General features: G+C 35.0%; 1 protein-coding gene across 1 annotated transcript; it reads right to left on the bottom strand.

The window, feature by feature from the left end:
- Positions 1 to 947: 947 nt before the first annotated feature.
- On the bottom strand, positions 948 to 22,197 carry LOC135685450 (poly [ADP-ribose] polymerase 1). Its single transcript, XM_065201436.2, has 28 exons — positions 22,047 to 22,197; positions 21,273 to 21,293; positions 20,288 to 20,693; positions 19,021 to 19,154; positions 18,375 to 18,491; positions 17,875 to 17,957; positions 16,758 to 16,880; positions 16,384 to 16,440; positions 15,597 to 15,660; positions 15,376 to 15,463; positions 14,578 to 14,723; positions 13,967 to 14,015; positions 13,779 to 13,847; positions 12,651 to 12,783; positions 12,104 to 12,164; positions 11,587 to 11,647; positions 10,576 to 10,652; positions 10,071 to 10,193; positions 9,547 to 9,630; positions 7,635 to 7,757; positions 6,737 to 6,958; positions 6,178 to 6,330; positions 5,756 to 5,792; positions 4,313 to 4,326; positions 3,670 to 3,746; positions 3,067 to 3,128; positions 2,587 to 2,704; positions 948 to 2,193 (listed from the first exon to the last, which is right to left on the bottom strand). The coding sequence occupies exons 1-28, from the start codon at positions 22,158 to 22,160 to the stop codon at positions 2,118 to 2,120; spliced, it is 2,892 nt and encodes a 963-aa protein (XP_065057508.2). The 5' UTR covers positions 22,161 to 22,197; the 3' UTR covers positions 948 to 2,117.
- Between the last annotated feature and the right edge of the window lie 1,686 nt (positions 22,198 to 23,883).

Raw genomic sequence — 23,883 nt, 5'->3', positions numbered from 1 at the left:
AAAATTTCTGTGCCCCTTCAGCCCTTCAGCATCCAATGAAGCAGATGCTGCTTGTTCTTCTAGAGATTTTATTCGATAAGACTTGACTCATTTTTCTTCCCTACCCCTCTATCTGAGCCTTAAGGCCGGGTTACACGATCACTTTTTACCATCACTTTTTTTTCGATATTGGACCAACATGCCGAAAAGTGATCGTGTAACATACTAAAATCGTCCATTTTCGCGGCATAATTTAATGCGCTTATCTGCTGTTAATCCTCTATCATTTGGAAATTTTACTCTGAACGAAAGCAGAGTAAAATCGAGTTCATCACTTTTTTTCAAAGGCGCCGACAAATTCTTACGTCACATAGTGTTTTGATGAGAAGGGAACGGCCTAGAGTTTCGAGAAAAGAAGAAAAAGACGTGAATTGTGCTCAGAAACATAATTATTAGCAGAAAACGAATATGAATAATGATTTGGAGTAAATCGAAGAGCAGCCAATTACAGAAAAATTAAATGCAGTTTCTTAGTTTTAGTGTTTCTTAGTTTTAAGGGTATTTGAGCCTTCGAAATAAAATTGAAAAGGCATTGGCTGATTCTTGTATCTCTACCCCCTAGGCCCTATCAAGAGGTGGAAAAAGGACATACTACCTTTAAATTTCCCTTATTCACGATTAAATAATGAATCGATTCGTTATCCACCCTCATAAATAGTTCTTGGCCAAATGTCGAGCTGAGTATACTCATCATCAAGATCGTTGCTTTCAATCCATTTCACTCTAGCACTTTCTGTACAAAAAATTCCTTCAAATCTAAGTTTAGGGTTAGCAGCTTAAATGATTTCCCAATCCTTTATGCCTCCACTTTATACTCTCGATATTTCTATCAAATCGTATAAAGTGTCTTGATATACAATCAGTGGGCTTAAAAAACAACATGCCCGAACATGCCGACAAATAAATTCTTGTTTAAAAAATTGAGGGAACCTTGCTTAAATTTATCCTTTATTTTTCAGCATTATCAATCTAATATGCTTGACAATTTTTGACTGGTCAGTTTTAACTGTAAAATGTACAAAACGAGTAGTAGATGCATTGAGAAGTATCGCAATGTCAACAGTTTTCCTAAAAGTTTTAATTCACAATGCATACGGGGCATCACTTGAGAACTTTTTGGCCGCGGATCTGCAGCCCCTCCCTCCATGAAACACCATCCCTGCCTAAAATAACAATGTTTTTTGTGTATTCCCATATACTTAGAGACTGGAGCCTGGAAAAACTTTCGTTGAAAGGAAACGGTAAACAAAAACAAATTTAGTAGCAAATGGTGGCAATTTACTTTTCTTTATAGAGAAACATAAAATTCTGAAACATTAAGCTTAAACTACTCTACAAAATTAATACTCTTTAATACTCTACACTTTATTACAAAAATACGATACAGTTTCCCTACATGTGGAAAACTTGAGAAAAATTGTTTCCAATGAACAAGACAAGTGAGAACCTGAGGGTGTCTGCTTGAAGCATCACATAGGAGAAGGGGAAATATTTGGCTTACCCTCCCCCAACCATGAAAATGACTATTCCTGTAAATATTAAAAAAGAGTCCTAGCATGAATTCTATCGTTTAATTAATGTACTAACCAGACAAACTCGAAATTTTCAGTAAGAGACATTTTTTGAACTGATAATAAAATTTTGCCTTCGGGATCAATCTATGCAGACACAAAATGGTTTTTTCTTTGCTAGAATCTCTTTACAATAACCAATGCTTGAAGGAATTTTCTGAGCGATGGAGAGCAGGAAAGTCTGCAGACTCTAGGATTTTCAATATCCTTTGTAAGAACATCCAAAGAGCTGCATTAAAGATACCCAAGCCATGCATACAGTCGCTAACCCCAGAATCCCAACGTGATGCTAACTCTCAACTTACAGCTAAGATATTCTATACTACTACTTCAAAAAAAAAACATAACAGACGATCATTAAAATGATCATCAACAGAACACATATTCTAATAAAGTAAGTTCTCAAAAATGCAAAAAACTAGAATTCTTCTGTAGATTAACATTAACGATGCCGGAGAGTCAGAAAATCGAGCATCAGGCTGATAACGAGGCTGATAACGAGCGTTCTCAACGATGCTGATAATCAAAATTCAGTTTCAACAAATACTTCATCTGCACTTGTGCAATATCGTAGACAATGTATCTGTATATATATTAAGGAACGCGATTTTACATCAAAGAGTGCAATTTTGCTAGCAAGATCATGTTATTGAAAAGTCCTCACAAAGTGCCACACCCAAACTATTTTACAGAGGAAGGTTTTCAGCGCTTAAGAGTATTGTTCAGTGAAAGGATAAACATTTTTCTCGACTCTTGATCACCTTAACTATTGCTTTGCTGTAAAACTTTCACTAAATCGTCCCACTTGCAAAGATTGGGAAAAAAGAACTAAATAGATACATACATATTATTGGGGGCGTAGTTCTCGTGGGGAGAAGGAAGTGCTGTTGTCTCACGAATTCAAGCTATTTTTTACATTTTCATGTTTTTCAAGTATAAAAGAACAACATTGACAAATTTTAAAAGAAAAGGATACTCATTATAAAGCAAAGAGCCACCTTGGGCATTTTGATCGACTCCTTTCCCAAGAGGAACAACAACTCCATCCTCTAGAACGCGGTCTTTTCCAGGATCAGGAGCAGTCCTGCCCATGCCTGTGAACACACAATAATGTCAATTTCGACTGAGAACTGATAAATTAAATGCATATCTTGTGCTCAGGTATATCTTGTGCACAGAACAAAGCTATGACATGAGAGAACACGCATCATACCTATATCATCTACAGTCACCGAGAATGTGAAACTCAGAGGATTTAGGGCATCAACTTGTAGTCCATGATTACGGTACTTAGAATTTTTGTTATGCTTACCTTTAATAGCTGTTTTACATACTAATAGTGACTTGCTTTCATAACCTTGATATCCGGTTATTTAACATGCTAATTTATGCTAATTATACAAGATAGCACCAATTTATTTACGAATTACTTCATAAAAAGTGAAAGTGTACTCACCCTTGCAGCTATGTTTCCCTTTCGGCAACTTTGTGATTCCTTTTGCATGAAGTAGCTCGTACCTAAAAAAATAACATCAAGTCAAATCTTGAACAATACTTAGTATATATAATCAGAAAATATACATTTCAGGCCTCTTTCTCTTTTTTAACAAACTAACTTCAATATCAACTTGCATGCTATCAGAATTTCAATGGCAGATCTGATTCACATTTTCAATAGAAAATCAATATTGAAGTATTTGATATCTATAATAACAAACTATGTTAATTAAATATGTCTTTATGTATTTTCACCTGCATAAGCAAAGACTACTGGCAGAACAAAGTCCAAATTGTTATTCTGATAGTGCTTACAAGGGTTTATTTTCTTGCTAAATTTTTCTTTAAACATCAATAATATTTCTTTAAACAAATTCAACATCACTATTTTGTGCGTCAAGAAAAATTCACTAATAAGACATACAAATACATTAAATAGGTATTTTCCCTATATTCTAGAAAAAATTATGTATCAAGAGAAAACAAGATAGGAGCTAAATAAATCAAATCTTAAAGTATTATAAAAAAAGTTAAGCAAAACGTTGATAGGAAAAATACAAACATGTTTCCAAGAGCAACTTCACACAGAAGCATTAGACCAGTTGGGTTTGAATAGCTTGTATGGCAGTAGTTGGCGGACTAAACAGAAATGATGATACAAAATTACATGCGATTGTTGGAAAAAAGGATTGGCAAACAAGATATTGGTGTCAAATCTGGGATGGAAAGTAATTCACTGCAACACAATCCAAAACCAGATTAAGGCGACTGCTGATGGGAAGGAGGGAGCTGAAAGAAGCATCGAAAGGGAGGAGGGGGTAGGGAAAATTTCTGGAGGTGATATAATTTTGATAAAGTCTGCCTCAAACTTAAGAGTAGAAAGATAACGATTGCAGTTTAAGAAAAACTATAAAACAAAAGGATACTTTTTACGCTTTCAAGGGAGTGGCAAAAACATCCGCGTAAAACTCTACAATCAGAGGTACGTGTTTTTTTTCTTTGCGATATTAATCCTCTATCCTTACATAAAGAATGAAATTTATAGTTTTACATCTTGTTTAGCATTATTCACTATAAAACTCAGGAAGGCCTAAACCCCTTACACAACCTCTATAGTCAAACGGAAAGGAAAAGAAAAATGTAAGAATTCCATGAAATGAAAAACATAAATCAATAAAAAGGAATGTACAAAAACAAGAACTAACCTTTGAGACCATATCTAGAAAAAAGATAAAATAAACGCTCAAGTTAAAAATATCTCAAAAAATCGTGAGGTCGTTTGCAACATGCAAGAAAGTTACGAATATTATAATAGCTAAACTTTAATATAAAAAGACCAAAATATTTTTATAGCAAAATATATATGATATTTCTATAGTAAAAAGACGAAAGTGTCTAGAATAAACCTGTTCAAGATGGCCAAGTCCAGTTAAATAAGTTTCGATAAGAACGACTACAAACAAATTATGAGATGTCAAAAACCATTATTTGGTATCGCATACGTTATCAAAAATTCGTCACATGTCATTAAAATACTGGTTCTTTACCGGTTTTATTTTATTCTCAGGGGGATGAAACAAAACTTCAAGAGGTCTATTTTTAGCAATTCTAAACATCTTCTCAAAACGTTATTTTCCAGTTCTTTGACTAACATCTACCTGAATGGTAATGTACCGAGCAGGGCAACTGATATTTCTTTGTTCTGATATTGACTGAAACTCTCATGTTCTGATATTGACTGATATTTTGCTGTTCTGACATTGACTGATATTTCGCTGTTTTGATATTGACTGATATTTCGCTGTTTTGATATTGACTGATATTTCTTTGTTCTGACATTGACTGATATTTCGCTGTTTTGATATTGACTGATATTTCGCTGTTTTGATATTGACTGATATTTCGCTGTTTTGATATTGACTGATATTTCGCTGTTTTGATATTGACTGATATTTCGCTGTTTTGATATTGACTGATATTTCGCTGTTTTGATATTGACTGATATTTCGCTGTTTTGATATTGACTGATATTTCTTTGTTCTGATATTGACTGATATTTCTTTGTTCTGACATTGACTGATATTTCTTTGTTCTGACATTGACTGATATTTCGCTGTTTTGATATTGACTGAAATTTGCTGTTTTGATATTGACTGATATTTCGCTGTTTTGATATTGACTGATATTTCGCTGTATTGATATTGACTGATATTTCGCTGTTTTGATATTGACTGATATTTCGCTGTTCTGAATTGACTGATATCTCGCTGTTTTTATATTGACTGATATTTCGCTGTTTTGATATTGACTGATATTTCGCTGTTTTGATATTGACTGATATTTCGCTGTTTTGATATTGACTGATATTTCTTTGTTCTGACATTGACTGATATTTCGTTGTTTTGATATTGACTGATATTTCGCTGTTTTGATATTGACTGATATTTCGCTGTTTTGATATTGACTGATATTTCGCTGTTTTGATATTGACTGATATTTCTTTGTTCTGACATTGACTGATATTTCGCTGTTTTGACATTGACTGATATTTCGCTGTTTTGATAATGACTGATATTTCTCTGTTATGAATGGACTACATGTTCTGATATTTCCAATGGACTGTAGTTTTAAAGAATTTACAAAATTACCTGCAAAATAGATGCCTTTGCCAAACATGTAGCCAGTCTATAGTGAGAAAAATATACCAAAAGTAAATAACCTTCGTGATTCAATTGTTTAGCAATATTTAGCACACTGCAAATAGTCCCAAACTTGTCAATTTTCCATCCATGATGTGAATTGGTTTTATTAAAACAACAGATTAGCTAGGAAGAGCTCAAGCATTAAAATTCATATTATATTATCTAAAATAATCAAATGATACTTAAAATAATATGATCAAATCTTATCATTCGTTATGATATTATCCTATTATTCCATCAAATAACAATGTAACGAAACGCAGTACATAATAGTATGCTCACATAACAATAAGTTACATTACACAATATTATCTAAAACTGATTATATTATATTATACTGTACAGTATTGACAAAAAAGCAAACTTACAACTGGGGCTTCTGGTGGCGCGATACGAAGTCCTTGTGAAATGATACCAGCATAGTTACTCAGCCTCGAGCCATGCCATAGCAATTTACGGTTATGCAGCTCTCTAAATGGACTGTATCGCGCTTTTTCTCCTTGACGATCGACTTCAAAAGCCTGCAAAAATTCACAATGAACGTGAGGTTATATTTGGTGTAAAAAGGAGGGATATAATGACAAATCAATGCAGATTACACCTCTAAAAATATGGAATCCTGCAAGACTTAGGCACATCACTGTAAGGTAGAGAAACAAAATCATAGGCTACTGGGGATAGTTGATAACCAAAACATTTTACAATTGCAACTTAAGAGTTATCAATGTTAAGGATAGACAACGCGTTTATCAAAGGTTATCTATATCCCGCAATTTGTCTAAAAAAGAAATAGTCTCAAATAAACACTTCTTTTCATGTAAAAGTGAAAACAGGCCGATCTTTAACAAATGATTTCCCTTTCGATGCAAAAAGAAACAAAAGAATCTTCTACTAAATAAACAAAGTATTCTATATTGAATGAAATACCTCCTCTAGCTTGAGCGAGTAATGTCGGTGTGTTGATGCATGTGTGTTCTGCACATACTCCTCAAGCATTGCAAATTCTTCTGACTTTTTATCAACGACCTTTATATCTGCTTTTAGACTATCATAATGCGCATCGATTGGGTCTTTGTCTTTGCTGCTCGTCTTCAGCAAGTTGTACGCGATTTCAATATCCATCAAACTGTCAAGCATATCTGTTTTTTCCTTAAAAAGAGTCAATTAACAACCGTAATGACGACAGTAAAAATAAGTCGACATTTGAGACCATATCAAAGAAATAATCAGAAAGATCGACCAGACTGGTTGAATTTTTCTTTGCTTGCATTGAATTCTTCTGAGCATTCGAAAATACTTCATATGGGACTGAATTCCAGACCTCAATGCATTTATACGGATATTGTTGGATATTTACACTTGTATTATTTTACTTCATTGAGGAGGGAGTCTTACAAGCCAGTGCTCTGGGTCCTATCCTAGTGCAATTCTCTTAATCAGTGGTGGAAATTATTTGACTACACAATAAACTACACAAACACTACACAAACGACTACACAAACACGAAGCTCCGAAAATTCAAGCGCTTGCCCTACCGCGCAAGAGGCCCAATTCCCTTCAAATTTCTAAATGTCCATTTTCTAAAAAGGCTAACATTGTAAGAAAAACTAAAGCATTCCGTCCGAGAATAGGATATATTCATACCAAGATGTGGATATATACAGAGAATAGGATATATTCATACCCAATTTTATTGCTCTATTGCCCAATGTTGGCTACGTTTTCTATGAGCTGCCATCAGAAAAATTTTAAGTCAATTTCAACTCAAATTTGAAGTCAAGAACATAATTTGAATTCAAGAATTATCAACGGAAACTAAGCTCACTTTGATCATTTCAGACTTGTTCAGCAGTGGTGGAGCCTTCAACCCAAAGTCATGTGGAATGAGCGTGTAAAATCTGTTTGAAGCATCCAATATTTTCGTTCCTGTTTCGTTGTTATCAAGGCACTGTTAATAAAAAACAGTTCCATCTGTATGCTATTTAATACTATAAAAACCTGGAAAGGCATGCAAAATGAAATTGAATACCGATCGCAAACTCCAACATTAAAAAAGGCAAAGTAAAAATAATTACATATAGGCCTACTAAAACTGAACTGAAATTAATTAAAGTTGCGGCTACGCAGCATCAACATGCTTGCTCATTTTATTGCGGAATTCGTTTGGCCATAGCAAGGGCAGATTTTGTAACAATAGGTTCTTTGGTTTGTTTACATTTTGTTGACTAGCCAATCAGAGAGCTCTATTTCTATGGCGTCATCTGATGGTAATGGCGGATGGAGGGGTTTGCTATGGAGAAAACCACATCCTCGTTTTTTCCTCGCGACGGACATTGTGTCTTATCTGCCATCTTCGTATAACCATGTTGATTGCGAGTTTGTTCAGTTACTGTTTTTTAGTCGCTTTTCACTCTCCGTCCCGCCGAAATTATGGCTAGACCCCTCCCCCGAAGGGCTAGCGCTACATATACATATCCACCTTAATAGCTATTTTAGGTTGAAAAATGATTTAAAAAACACTGTAAGACCCTTTTTGAAATATTCCTTACATCTGCTAGCAGTGCAATTGAAGTCCACTGTTGTTTTTGGTAGAGGAGCGTGATTTGTTGGGTTTAGGGCCGAGTCGTCGGAGGGTCATCGAGCCATTGAGGGCGTGCAAAAAGGGATGTCAATAGCGAGCGATCACGCAAAGAGCAGTAAACGCAGAGCTTAGTGCCAATAAAATTACATGTAAAATTTATCGTTCTATACGGGTGCAAAAAATCTCGAGTTTTTCTCAAAGTATATTTTCGTCGCGAGGAAAAAACGAGGGTGTGGTTTTCTCCATAGCAAACCCCTCCATCCGCCATTACCATAAGATGACGCCATAGAAATAGAGCTCTCTGATTGGCTAGTCAACAAAATGTAAACAAACCAAAGAACCTATTGTTACAAAATCTGCCCTTGCTTTTGGCCATCCCGTTTATTTGATTGGTGATTTTGAGCGCTGTTCTGTACTTTTTAAATGGTGTTATATAAAAACAAGAATCGTCCCATGGATCAAGGCTGCAAAAGTAATGGACCAAAGAACTAGGTTCCAATAAAATCAATCTGTTCAACATGACATCATTAAACAAATTACAATATATGTTATTAAAGCAAGTGATATAATAACGTTCATTCACTCGTTCGTTTTATTCACTCTGATGAAGCCCTGTACGCCGGGGCGAAATATTAGTATTCGTTCTATCTAATTTATTTTGAAATTTCTCTCATTGGATTCTCGTGGCCGTTTTGCTTTGTTCCTGAATCTTATCTTTGTATCTAAACTCATTGCAAGATTCACAGAATCCGGCGTACAGCGTATCCAGCGGTTCTTCCTTCTAACACAAGTGATATATTGCCTTTGAAATAGTCTATCATTCATATACAGTTGAAAACCCATACTTAATTAAAAAATTTCCTTGATAGTATTTCTTTTCATTTAAGCGGAACAAAATTATGCAATATTTTCATCTAGCAGAACATGTTTATCTTGTTCAATAGACTCCCAAAAATGGTAGCCATGCAATGGATCATCAAACTTTCCCAATGTTCTTCGTGATGCTGAGTAAAATAATGTACTCAAAATCTTCAGCAAAGATGTCGAGCAATATAGACGTTTATTGAAGGTCATTCGATAAAAAGTTCAACTCATTTGGCCAAGGCTATGTATAATTTTCACATATAGTGAAAACCCTGAAAGATCTTTCGCAAACCTTTTGCAATTCTCCAAGCACTTGATATGCCTTTTCGATCTGACTTTTTGAAAGCTTGCCAAGTGGCATTTTGTTCATGTCGATCTGAAAAGAAGAGAAAATGCCAATTTATGAAACTGGAATATAAACAGGGATGAAATTAGGCTCTTTACACTAGGAGGCGGCAGTAGTCAGGGTGTATCTTTGAAAACAATCAGCACCAGCTTTATTCTTATCCATTTGATGTACATGTAGACATTCAAGAAAACATTTCTGAAAAATAAATCATTCTTGATCTGTAGCGGCCTCAATATGCGATTACACAATTTAAACAATTAGTGCAAAGAATATAAACAGTTTCATATCACTGCTTAAAACACACTTTTTTAAAATAGCTTATAATTCATAATTTTTAAATATTTTTGCTTTTGTACAATCCTTACAATATTGTTTTGCACTATAGTCAAGGGTTTTTTGTAACCACACGTAATATGGAGAGACATGTATGTCAACACGCTAAAAATATCAAAAATTTCATAGCCAACCTCAAACTCTGCCATTGTCTTCTTCATCAAATTCACATCAAATATCATTGTTATTAATTTCTGCACTTCCATGGGCAATTTTGAATCTTTTCCAGCTTCCAATTGCTTAAAGCTGTCACCTTCCTGTTTCAAAGAGAAATAATGGAATGAAATGCTTGGCCTCATATCGATATATTTCAAACAGACTAATAGAACAGGCTTTTGAGGCAACGTTTTTGCAGTAGGATGTTGTAACTAGAAAATTTAGAGTGCTGATTGGTCAAATCTAGCCCAATATTTCTTTGCATCAGTTTATTTGATACGAAATCGTAAATAAACTTTATGAACTCCTGTCAACATTCATCGTCTTTTGAGTGGAATTAGTAGGAAATATTGGGTGAAAAAAGCTTTGAGGGAAAACGAGAATACCTTTTCCTTGTTATTCATAAAGCAGCTATACAGCCTTCCGAAAAAATAGTTTGTGAAAAACAAGAAATTAAAAAAGACATAATCAAGCAAACTTTACATTTCCAAAATCCACTTCTATAGGGTAAAACTTGTATGGATGTTTCACAAAATCTTTCCGTCTGTACCAACTGTTTCCTATAGGAGATCAAAAGAAAAGATTCCAGTACTTGTATTCCTGTTTGTTGAAGACGATATAAAAAGCAGTTGAAGGCAATCAGCATAAATTCGACAATATTCTCTCCTACTGCCTACTTTTCACGATCTGTCAATTTAATGTAATTAAATTTGGCAATGATCAGAATGCAGAACTCATTCCTGTACTTCGAGGTCAGTTATTTGACATTTTCAATCTATTCGATTAAGCAAATCTATTCGATTTGAAAATTTTTAGGCCATATATCATATGCTTGTATTAGCGTCAACATTAAGAGCTACTGCTTCAATCTATTCGATTAAGCAAATCCAGATAATTTCAGATCCAGCTTGCATGCCAGATCTTTCAAGAACTGAATTTGGCAGAGAATTTATTGCCTAATGGTGAAACGAGGTAAAAAAAACTATAACTTTTCCAATTCTTGAAAGCATTTTTCCTCGCATTGTTTGCAATTGCTGTTTAGATAATCCCTATGAAAAAGACAATGTTTCCTAGTTCTATATTTACAAAAGCCTCCCCCTTGCCACTCCTCCCCCTAAAACTTGTAATTCGACTAGACATTTTCATGAAATTTTTATAATTCACCGTACGTAATTTCTGCACTGTTCCAAAAAGGTAGAAATTAACGTGCCATTTTGTCCCAAAGTTGAAAATGTGCCATTTTTAGACTTTATGGCCTATATCTCTGCCTATATCTGGGGTACCTCAGCTTGCTATAGCTCATCTTTAAGGGCATGTTAACAACTTTCTCTTTAATTTAGTTAATTTGGCAGTAGATAAACTAAACACGGGGGTGGGGGCACGAATTTTGAATTATTTTTCACTACTTAAAAATAACATATAAGTTTGCACTGTTATAAATACAGAGAATATCTTAAAAGTAATAACAAAACTTAGATTCATCAGAGGACAAACCAGTCTTCTCTTCGAACAGCTCGACAAAGTTTTCAATAGCTTCTTCAAGTATGTCAAACCCCTACGATCAATACAGAATAACATTACCTCCAATACTCTGCAAATACTTAAGATCAAAACGAATCCATTAATTTTTTCAACAATAAAAATGAATTTTACAACGATTGTGAACTGATTAGGCAGGGGGTAATGGTGAATGCCTGTCCAAACATACAAAAAAACGATGCTGTACTTGGTTTCAACTTTACAATCAAGAAATACTACGGAGACAAAGACGAAAATCGCGTCATCCTTTTGGGTCCCAAAATGCCATATTACAGATGCAACTAAAATCTAGTTTGAAAATGCTAGTTACAAGGTATCAATAAAAATTAAGGGTGAAATGTTCAAAAACTGCTTCGCAACTTTATTTCTTTTCTTTTATTTTAGACGTTTATTGTCGTTTCTTCGACCTTTCAAATGCTATAAATTTGTGTTGCAGCAAGGGAAAGGAAAAAATTAGAAATGAAGGACCAACCTCTAACTTGTTACCCCCAATTGTCGTGCCAACTCTTCCCCACGACCTGTAAACATAGTATCTGAAAGAGAAAAATAACTGTTTGATGGAATAACAGGAAACAGAAGAAACAAAAGACGATCAAATTTCTAAGCGGTGAACTAAAAACGATTTTTATACACAGTTTTGCACAATTCCACGGGGCTTTAGGAACTTTCTCAAAATCCTACATCTACAAATCTAAACCATGTTTGCGATAAACTTTTGACAACAAAATCAAAAATCTTAGAGTTTCGAGAAGGATAACGTAGATCCTATCACCGTTCTAATCTGGCGAAATTTTGCTGTTGCTGGTGCTTTGCAAAAAATTTTCAAAATATTATTCAAGACTTTATATCGCCCAATTAGTAATGCTTAAGCCTATGCTGTCACTAGTCAAGATTTTCCGAGATATTTGACCATGCTATTTGCCTGAAATCTAATCAACTTCGCCATAAAGAAAATCTCAGTTGCCATACAGAACAATAATCTCATAAACATGAACTTGACAAACGTGATGATACTCAACTGTTTAGCGTGATCGTGGACAAGAACCTGCACTTTGTAGTAAGAATTCGTTCCTCTTGCCAAATCAACCATACCAAGAACTGCACTGTATATTTCACCATTCTTTTCATGAACATGACAGCTATCTTCAAGGCCTGGAAACATTATGACATGACATCAATGGCGACGCCAGGACTTGCAGAGTTAGATGGCTAAGCAACTTCGAGAAGAAGTTTTAGACTATACTATTTTCATATTGGAGAAACAACAAATTTTGAAATGTGAATTTCACGTCCTCTTAAAAATTAAGATTCGTAAATGTTGAGAAATATCACCTAGCTTTTGGAATAAACTTTCACTGATCTTTTGAGAACAATTTAATAGACCATATTCTAGGTAAAGTGGAAAGGGTACCCTCTAGTATCTTCACTTTATGACTTACCGCGATCTATCTTATCACGTAATCATACCCAAAGTGCCTCACAAGTTCAAAACAGAGAAAGCGACCGTGCGTTCGTACGACTGACAAAGCTTTACAAGGCTCACAATGAGTATAAAAATACAGAGCGAATCGTATAACCCTTTGTCCTGCCAAATCATTACCAATCAGTACCTGAATATATAGTACCATTAGTCTTTTGATGAACACCCAGCGTTAAATACTCTGCGGAGTGTTCTGTAACTATTCAATGTTCTGTAACTCTGCGGAGATTGCTTGGATAAAAAAGCAATTCTTCATTGCTTCCCCTTTAGCAGGAAATCTTGAAATTGCGCCACAAAATTTAGAGCTAAAACATTTAAAACTTCACTTCCACCTCCTACCTTCACCAGAAACCAGTTAGTAACACGAACTTAACCTAGTTACCCTTACAGTTTCCAATTGAAAATCCTTGCCTTAGGCTTGAAACCAGGATTTCATAAAATGGGGGTCCTTTCCTTGTTAAAACACCACTTTCTCACGATCACGGTCAATGCTACTTCATATTTACAAAAGGTAAAAAGCGATGGAGTCCAAGGTATAACTACACACCCCGTGCTGCTACAATCATGGCTACCTTAATCTTTTTATTAGCAACAACAACATTAACAACAACAACAATAATAACAACAACATCAACAACAACTACCATATACGAATGAAAGGACATACCCGAATCTGGGTCCACGACCGCACCACCTTTCAGTAGCAGCTTCTGCTTCTTGGGGCTCTGAGTTGACGCTGAAAATCAAAATGCATGCTTAAAAGACGCAAAATCGTGATTTTTTTCATTGAAAAGAAAAGAATTATCCTAGGCATAAAAAACAAATTATTGAAGTATGTTGAAGTTAAAAACGTACCATTAGCGTTAGCCTTTTTCCTCTTTTTAGGCCCATCCACAGAGTCCAACTGCAAAATAAAATAGTTGCCTTTTATTAGAAATCTATAAAGATTTGTCTCTCGTTTTTCTTGTGGGTTGTAATTTTTTGAGCCCAAAGAGTTTTTCAACAACAAAACCCATATGACAAGGAATCGCGATTGAGGAGTTCACGAATACACTAAACAAACACCTTTCCCGCGCTTATCTGCGTTTTCTGTTAAAATCTGAATCTGAAGACCAGGGCACTCGTTTTGTTTCATGCAAAATTCCTTACAATATGGCAAAAAAATTCTAAGATTTCGAGAAAGTGTTTAGATTCATAAATCCTACTGTTCTTGTTTTATTTGAACAAGTTTTCATTCAGTACCATCACGTCGAAAAAAGAGCTAACAGACTATAAACAATCTAGTTTCAACTAAACATGTGTGTATACAAGCCATTTTGTAATATGGACTATCACAACAGTACAGAATAGAGTTCATAATCCTATTTCATGCCTAATCCTATTACTAAAAATATTCTTTAAAAAAGTATAAAATCTCTAATTGGTAGGAAAATTTCGCAAAAATGAGTACCCTGCAAACAACTTACCTTCTGCTTTGTAGGGACGATTTCATGGCTTCGGATGCATTCCTCCAAATTTCCTTTTTTCACCTCGAAAACAAATCCCTCGAACAAAATTGGCACACATAGATCCATCAGTTGAGTAATCTTCTTGCTTCCTTTCGTCACCTCAGCTGATAAAATATATTGTAGAGGTTGTTAAGGCAATAACTTCGACTGCGGTCGAAATATGATGATGATAATGACGCTGATATTGTCACAGCCAGCAGAGTTATCCTTGCAGATGTACAGAGATTTCCGTTTGTTAACAATGCGAGATAATAAGGGGAGAGCAACAGGTCCTGGAGCCTCCATCGACAAATTTGAAACAGTACCTTATATGTACATATTTTTATGATAAAAATTTCAAATACCAAAATCCTTACTTGCACCTTTTTATTTCATTTTCACCCCGCTCAGTACAAATGGACAATAGAAGGCAGAAGAGGGGAAAAGAAAACTGTAGAAAGGCGTTTATCAGTTTTGCGTGCGGATAGGGGGTAGGGGAGAGAAAAAGTTTTGTTTTATGTTTGGTTGCGTCAGCTGGGGCTGTGGTCTTTTGTTTTCCTCGTAAAAAGATCGATAAGGGTGACCTTTCTTACACAAAAGAAAATGATATTCAGAAATTTGGCAGTTGAGTAGTCTTAACTACCTTGAAACTTTATTGAAAGATAATACAAGAAGAGAAGATCTTCTAGCCTTAACCTCTCCCAACTCTAACACCCCTATCCCTAGCAACTTGAACTCTATACTATTCATAAAAGATAAAAACTGAGCAACTTTTACCTTTGGTAGCGATGAAACAAAGCAGATCACTGGCAACATCTTTGACGACCATTCCACCAAGCTCCTCGATTTTTTCTGCAACTCCTTTCTGCACAAAGAAATAAAAATAACTCACAAAAAACAATATATAGATATATAAGCAAAAAATGCTAAATTTGTTTAACTTTTGACCCATGTCGTGTGTAGTTTCTTTATTTGATTAGTAAAATTGAGCAACGTACTTTAGATTTTTTTGCTGCAGTCGAAAGAAGTACTTTTTTCCCTCCTAACGGCTTGTCTGGGTCCCTAGTAAGAGAGAAAATGTTCAGACAAAGGTACTACAATCTTCAGAAACTAGATAAAATGAAATAGATAGCCAAAATAAATGATTTGTTGATTAGGGAAAAACTCGCATCCTTACAGGGGTGCCGTAGAGAGAGGGGTCAGGGGCCTCAGCCCTCTTGTTAAAGATTACAGACATTCTTTTTTATGCTTATAAAAATTTGCAGACACTACTACAAATACAGTACTATAACAATACCACAAATGGCATGGATCTTCATAACAACTTTGTGGCCATTCATAGTTATCTCAAAGCCTGTTCCAAAAATGATGCAGGCAAAACACACAGGAGGGTAAATAAATACCAGGCGAGACAACAAGGAGAGTTTGCAAGTTTAATAGCTTTCTATTGGAGAGATTCTTGGATTCTATAGATTCTATTGAAGAGGGGGGAGGGGGGGGGCTCAGCTCCCTCTTAACACGTGAGCACGTTTGTTTGGATGAATTCTGTGTTTGCAACCCTTTATTATACGTGAAAAACAATTTCCTATCAGTCTTTTTGAATCTGTTAATAGTTTGAATGATTTCATATTCACAACAAAGAATCTTTAATTCGAATGAAAGTTTATTGGGTGTGATCTGGGCGTGGTCTCTAGAAGTTGTCTACACCACAGAAGTTGCATGAGGATGGCACCCCTGCATTCTTAGATGTAAAATCGTCAAAAGTGGTTCATAAGGCTTACTTACATTGCATTCATCGATTTTGGGAAAATCCTGTCCTTAACTGTAGGCTTGATAGTTTTCCTGAAAAAAATATCCTAAACCTCTCAGTTTCAGTCATTTAAACACGGGCCCTGCTAAAATAAAACTCGTTCTAAGGAAATATAAACTAGGCTGGTAAACGCAAAGTTGGATATAATTTGCATTTAATGCCATAAAGAAGCTTGATAGTTCTTATTAGTATCATTTTGATGACAGCAAACATAATAAGTAGTAAATGTTGGTGGTAAAATCCAATTATGTGTTAAAACTATCAATAATATACTGCAATACTGCAACAGGCTGCAATATATAACGAAGGCAATATATTGAAGTATACAAATAGGAATAAACTTTATTACAAGAATTCGCATTCATCCTTGCAGTTTGCTGTAATTATCCACTTCTTCCTTGGCGGCTTAAATGTCTTATAGAGACATTTTGTCCATGCGGTCACATGCCCAATGCAGTGATACCCACAAGAGCTAAAAACAGAAAAGATATTTACTTGGCATTAAACAGCTGGCGGTGGAAGTGGACAAAAAGGGGTGGGGTGATATTTTATGAAAGAGGGGTGCAAATTGGGTAAGGGGATTTAAACTGATTTTGAATAACTTCCTTTTTTGATCTTTGTGTGAAAAAGTGAAAATCAAATTAATTTTGATATTGTGTAACAACTTATAACATGAATAAATATTGTTGTATAATAAAAAGTTAAAATACTGTTGGAAGTGAATGCTGCTCTATCAAAGTTTCAGCATTCTAGATGCTACGTTAAAGATACACTTGTGTGAGACGGTGAATACAAGTACATGGTCTTTGTATTCTGTTTGCTGCAATTTTTTAATTTATAACTAACATGAATAAAGGAAAGTACCGGGACCATACTTATTATGAGAACAATACTTATAAGAAACATTAAGCTGAGATTTGCCCAAAAATTAGAACAAGATAAGAAACAAGGCAGACTTAATTTGAACATAACTCAAGAAATAACATGCTAGCAAAATTGAAAAATGAAAGAATAGTAACCGAATAACAGAAAGCGATAAGCAAAATAGCATTGAAACCACAGTCAAACAAAGTTACTACAATAAAATCAGTTTAACACCATCGATTTCAGTTTAAGATAGTAAACAAAATTAGAAACACGCGAGACTGAAATTATGCAAAAAAATAAGAAACAGCAGGCTGAAACTGGAGCTAAGTATTCTTATAAAAAGCATTTGCAAACCATTCTTTAAAGAGAATAACATCTTGTTTAAGATTTACTACAAAATTAAATGCTTCATAAAAACAGGTTAAGACAATGAAGCTAAGTTTTGAAGACATGTAGGAGCGAATATTGTAAAAATATAAAAGTATCAAAGGATTTTTAAATAACCTTTGGAAAAAAAAAATTTTTGTAGCAAAGTTTTGAAAAGTTTAACATGAAAAGTCACACATTCTTATACTCGGTACATTTGGTTCCGGACCTACCTGTAAAGAAGCTTTCCATGGTGGCATTCTGGACAGCTGCCAGGGACACCGAATGCGATGCCATCAGCACATCTTTCAAGCAACTGAAATACCAACAGGAAAAATACTCACACTTCAGCTAACCTTTATCAACCAGCATTTCAACCACTTACCCCATGGCTGATCAAGAAATCAGCTAAAACCTATATGACAGAGAAACATAATAAAGGATCCCCAATTCCGAATTCACACACCCCCTCTCCCCTAAAATAATTGTTGTTTACTACAAAATAACGAAGAGATTAGGGAGTACGATTATTCGGGTTACTTCTATAATTTATGCTTGAGAAAACATTGTTTGGAAATGGTGGGCGGAAGTAGTAGTTTTCGAGAAACACAAGAGAAGCTTTCCAAGTAATTTTGGAAGGCATTGAATTTTTCGGTTCTTTGAAATAGGTAACGTAAGCTGATGATATCAAATTAGGCAGGTGCAAGAAATACCAGATGAAAGGCATAGTTACATCATTTTCACCCCCTTTTGAAGAAGTGTGATTTTCCTCAAGCATAATTCGAAGCAATGAAGTACTGCAATTCTTTTTCAAATCGTCATGTAATTTCCATAGCAGTTTGCTTTGCTCCTGTAAACAAAATCATCAAAAAATGTTATGAGCTGTACGATAAGAAGAAGATTGATGAAAATAAGGAGATTTTTTGGTTGGAGGTGAAAAAAATTGTAAATAGAGCACTAGGAGGAAGGGATTTCCCCTCTATTTTTGTGTCGTTCGGCAAATTTCGCTTTGATTTGATACTGCATTTACTGGTGGTCAGAAGTAAATAAAAATTTAATCCTATTATCTTTTTTACCTTGAAATTGAAAGCTGAACTTTTAAAATGGGCGTGCCCACCATTTTTCAGTCACCTGAAGGGTGTCGTACCAAAGTCCAATCATAATCTATCGCCCCCCCCCCTTATAAACACAATACCGTCTTTTATCCATTGACTGATTTTGCTATAAGAAATTCTTTACAAGAGCCCCCTTGTCTTTTCATAGCATTAAACTGACTGTGCCAGCCTATTTTAAACAGGAAATTCAATGAACTCCTATTTATCATCACATAGCAAAGATTCAGCCTTTTCATTACCACAAAAAAACAGTAAAATTTTTACCTTGAGTGCAATTTCATCAGGATCTGGAATAGCAACTTGCCCAGCAGACTTTTCTGATGACTTCTTCTTTGTTTTTTTCAATCCAAGAACTTTTTTAACAAGGGTTTTATCTTCATCTTTGAGTGCTTTGAAGCCTTAAAAAGTTTACAAGAAATACTGTTACAATTTGATTGACTATGTTGCAAATCAATTAATTTAAATTGTTTGCTATATTAAGCAAGCATGACTTTCCTTCATTCTGGTTATTTCAATTCTCTTGAAGAACAAACTGATAAATTTTTGTATCTAATCAACTTTTGCATTCTCAAATGTTCAAAGGAGAAAAATCCTTATTTAAGTATTTAGAACTTGAATCAGCATTGAGCACTTAAAAGACTTTATGGTGGAGTGTCAGATGAAAAAGCTTTTAGTCAATATGTTGTAAAATGCTTGTTTTTTTCAAAGCCATTTTCAAATTCTGTACCGCCAAAAAACTGTTCACTATAAAAATAATTTTTAAGTCTTCACAGACAAAAAGCATCTTAGGCCAGGGGCCTAAGTGGGTGAAAACTTGCCAACAAATGAGGTTTAGTCATGAGACCTCCTTTGGCATTTATTTTGCATATTTTGCATAGTTGTTGCGTGCCATGTGTTTGCTGGAAAAAGGTGACTTATTTGATTTCATGGGCTGTTAATCCTCAATGCAGTTTCACGGAAGCAGTTGTACCAGGATGATGTTTGCATTCTGGAAAAGGTTTTGACAAGTGAGCTACTTTTCAAACAAGCTATCTTTACATTTTCATCTTTCGTCTTTACATCTTTTGTGTTTAGAAAAGAAAAGGCAAAATCAAATAATTGAAAATGAATTATCAGGCCTGGCCATTTGAGGAGAGCCATAGCTCTTGCGCCCCTCCGGGTTCTCCTCAGTGGAGGGGAGCTAGAAATTGCTCTCCTAAATTTTTCTAAAAAGCAAATTTGCTCTCCTTGAAATAAATTTTTTCTTTGTTTCTATTCTTAAGCTCACCTGAATACTATTAGGAGAGCTGTTTACTGCTCCCCTGTTAAAAGTCTTATGGCCAGGCCTGAATTATGCATGTTAAAAGGATGCCAAAAGGGACTTCCAGCACCTAAGCTATCAAACTGTGCTCCTAATTTTGGTCAAGTTGTCAAAGAACTGAAAAGATTAAACTGAAAGTAACATGGAATACAAGGTCCAAGATAGTGATTTGCATTTGAAAATCAGGAAGCATGTATATTTTTTAAAACAAAGGATCAAATGATTATTTACCAGCAAGGTCATTCTCTGAAATATTTGCAAGCTCTGGCTCACTTTTCTTCTTCTCAGTAAAACAATCAAGATGGTGCCAGCTTGGAATCTTTCCTGATGTGTACTTTGAATCTCCATCAACCATTATAGCCACTCTTACCTCTCCTTTCTGTATCTTGTTGTCACAAACTTTGCATGTACTGCGGCTAGATTTTGCATACTCAACTTGGTAGTCTGCCAAACTTCCATCAATTTCATCTGCCTTTGAGCTTGCTGCTGATGCACTAGGTGCTGAATCAGATGCTCCAAAATTTGATTTAATTTTCTCTTGGTCTTCCCAACGTAGATTACCAATACCCTCAATTTCTCCTATCTGCTTTGGCTTATTCTTCTTAAAGAAACAGCCATAGTGAAACCACATTGGTTGCTAAACAAGACAAAAATATCTTTAATGACTTAAAAATTCCAATCATGATATGTTTATTAAAAAAGAATATTATAAAAACTTGGATAACATATTTTCCTTTTCTGACATCAGTTTTCTAAGTGCAACAAATTTTTCCTAAATTTTATATCAGTCATGAAATTCCACTGGAAAAGTATGAGTTCATAATGTTAAAAATACAAACTGTATTTATTTAATAGCAAGCTACGGCTTTTTTATTTTTGGCATGGTTTTCTATGGTTGAAAAACAAAGGGGCTTATGTGTCGCTTTCAATTTTTATCCCTATCCTGTCAAGCTTTCTTACTTCCTTGCACCTAAGGGTGTTAATGATGATAATACCATGCTGAGAAAACTGTTTGTGGTTGAAGTTATTATGTCTTTTTTTTCATTTAGGAAGTTTTTGAACATTTACAAATTTCTGCAACTGCCAATGCAAGCTAAGCACCTCTGCATGGTTTTGTGGGTGTGACTTGTAATCGAGGGCAGCTCATAACAAGGGGGGCTTATAATTAAAGAAATATGGTAATGAATTTCATAAAATTTGCATAGAACAAAATTACCTTGCCATCAAAGTGTTGAGACTGCAAAAAAAATAAAGAAATATTAGGCTAAAGTAATTCAGAAAGATCCAAAAGGTATTTTATCAATAAATGAGCACTGGATATGTAGTTGAGCTTCCTCCAGAAAAAGTGTTTGGTGAAGATCCCCTTGCCCTCAGCTACCTGCCTTAAATCCTTGGTTACAAAAGGTTTCATCAAATATGCTTTATACTTCCCTAAGTATCTTTGGTGTACAAAAGAACATTAAAGCTACATATATTTTAAATACCAAGCTCAGTGGACAAGATAAAACTTAGTAAGCCATACTTTTTTCAAATTACATTACCATTTCTGCTTTTCTGACTGGAACAAGTTTAAAGACACAGGGCTGAGGGGAGAAGGTGCAGCAGGAAAAATATTTGGCAGGATTCCAAGTTGTGCCTAATCCAGACATCTTTGACTTTCAGTAGACATTAGCATAATAAGAAATACTCCAGAAAAATATGCCGATCTTGTGAAGATATAAAAATCTACAGGTACATAAATTCAATGGTTCTAGCCACTGGTGATTCCTATTGCAAAATTTATTGTTACCATTGAGGTCACTTCAGCTATAAGAATATCAATGCATGAGTCCTTTTAGGCTAGGAATTTTCGAATGTACACCAGAAACCTCGGGCAAAGATGCTTCAGGGGGTTTGATGAGCAGATAGAGAGGCTCGAAGTTTCTTTATTAGCTCGCAGTTTATGGAGATATCCGAGATTTATCAAGCTAGGAAGTGTCTATTTTCATACCTGGACCATTTTTGCTAGTCTGAGTGAATCCTTTGAAATTGTCAATTTGCATCCTTTGCATGATGCTCTTCCAGATTTTGCGTATTCTGTTTTAAAGGGAAGTTCGTCCGCCATTTTGAGACACTTCAAATGCAGCACGAGTGAGATGTTGTTGCTGTTGTCTCCATGGGAAGTTAGTTTTGGCTTTTGGGAAGTTCAGTCTTCCATAAATTGGTTGCATACAAAATAAGAACGAGAAAAAGAACACAAAGAAAAACTATTCAATAACTAAAGCTTAAAATGACAATAGATAAAACTAACAATAGAAATGAGTAGCGGGAAGTTAAAACCAATCACAACAGCATATTATTTTTTCATTCTTTTGTCAAATAAGTATTTTCTAAACATTGAATAATAAAGAGATATTTGTTTTCATCGCGTATTCGGGTGTCTTGTCATAAATTAACAAAATTGGTTACATCGTCAAGTTGTTGAAAGTATTGTCATACAGTAATATTTTGGCAAATGTCTTCTCTTATCCAGTTTTTCTTTGTTTATCTGCAATGACACAATGTTCCATACATTAATTCTTCTATCATCTAAATCCACATGTGTTACAGAGACGTTGTTCAGTTCCAGTTTCTATTTCCAGTTTGTGATCAGAAAGTCTTGAATTAAATTCGGTCAGGTACACCATTCTAGCTCGTACCTATAAATTTCCTGACCTTGTTAATTTTTGGCTGCTTTTAGAAAACACGTACTATTTTTCTCAACACTTACAATGTCAAAATGACTGGGAACGCCCAGTAATTTGCGTTGCTATTGATGATTTCTCTTCCCAAATACTGCTTCAACCCCACCCCATAACAATGCTGATAGTCTAGAAAATAAAAATACAAGCCACACGAAAAATCCTACTCCATAATAGCTTTCATTTTTCTATAGCAAACCAACATTTTTCCTAAGGGGAGAGGAGGGGTATGGCTGAATTTGCCAAATTGAATGATAGTATTCAAAGACTTTTGCCAAGGATTGCTGTTTGGTCAAATTACTCAACTCAAATCAAACTAGTACTCAAATCTACCTGCAGCTAATCATACACGTCGAGTGACTTAGACCACCCCGCTGTCCGTTTTCCATCCTACATGTTTACTGCTTGAAGTGAAAATAAGTACAACATGATGAATAATGACAATAAGGAATCATTTCGGAAAATCCAGGAAAAAAGATCAGGTAGCTCTGTAGCATATTATATAGGCATTTTAAGAAACCTCTCTTAAATTGAAAAAAGGGGTACGTACGTTTTCACCCTTGAACCCCATTGGTAATATTCTAAAAAGGCAAGTAGCACTGATGTGGCAAGCTTTATAGTCATGTGCTTGCATTTTCTGGCTGGGTTACATAGACATATACCGTAAATCCTCGAATAAGCCCCCGGGTGCTTATTTGCAAAAATGAATTTTTGGGTGAGGGCTTATTTGAGGAGAGGGGGGGCCTTATTTCAATGTTTAGTATTTTCCTCCAAGGTCGACATAAAAACGACATATTTTTTCTAACAAAAAACTAACAAATAATTTAATTTTTTATCATCACAAAAGTCGCTTTTTGCATTTTGGTCTCCAGTCAAAGGAAGTAAGTAATCCAATATCTATTGTCTTGTAGGCTTTCTTGAAATAAGATATTATTCTGCAATTATGCTTCCCTCGAACAAGCCCCCATGGGGGGGGGGCTTATTCGAGCATGGGGGCTTATTCGAGGATTTACGGTATACATGTGTTCCACATAAACATGGGTTCATAAATTTCTCAGCTTAGGATTTTCTGTGATTATTCTGATATTTCATACTTTGAAGACTGTC

The sequence above is a fragment of the Rhopilema esculentum genome, chromosome 17 (assembly GCF_057945365.1).
Source record: "Rhopilema esculentum isolate cy_ngs chromosome 17, ASM5794536v1, whole genome shotgun sequence".
Classification (NCBI taxonomy): domain Eukaryota; kingdom Metazoa; phylum Cnidaria; class Scyphozoa; order Rhizostomeae; family Rhizostomatidae; genus Rhopilema; species Rhopilema esculentum.
The sequence above is the reverse complement of the archived record's forward strand: the minus strand, read 5'-3'. Positions and strand labels throughout refer to the sequence as shown.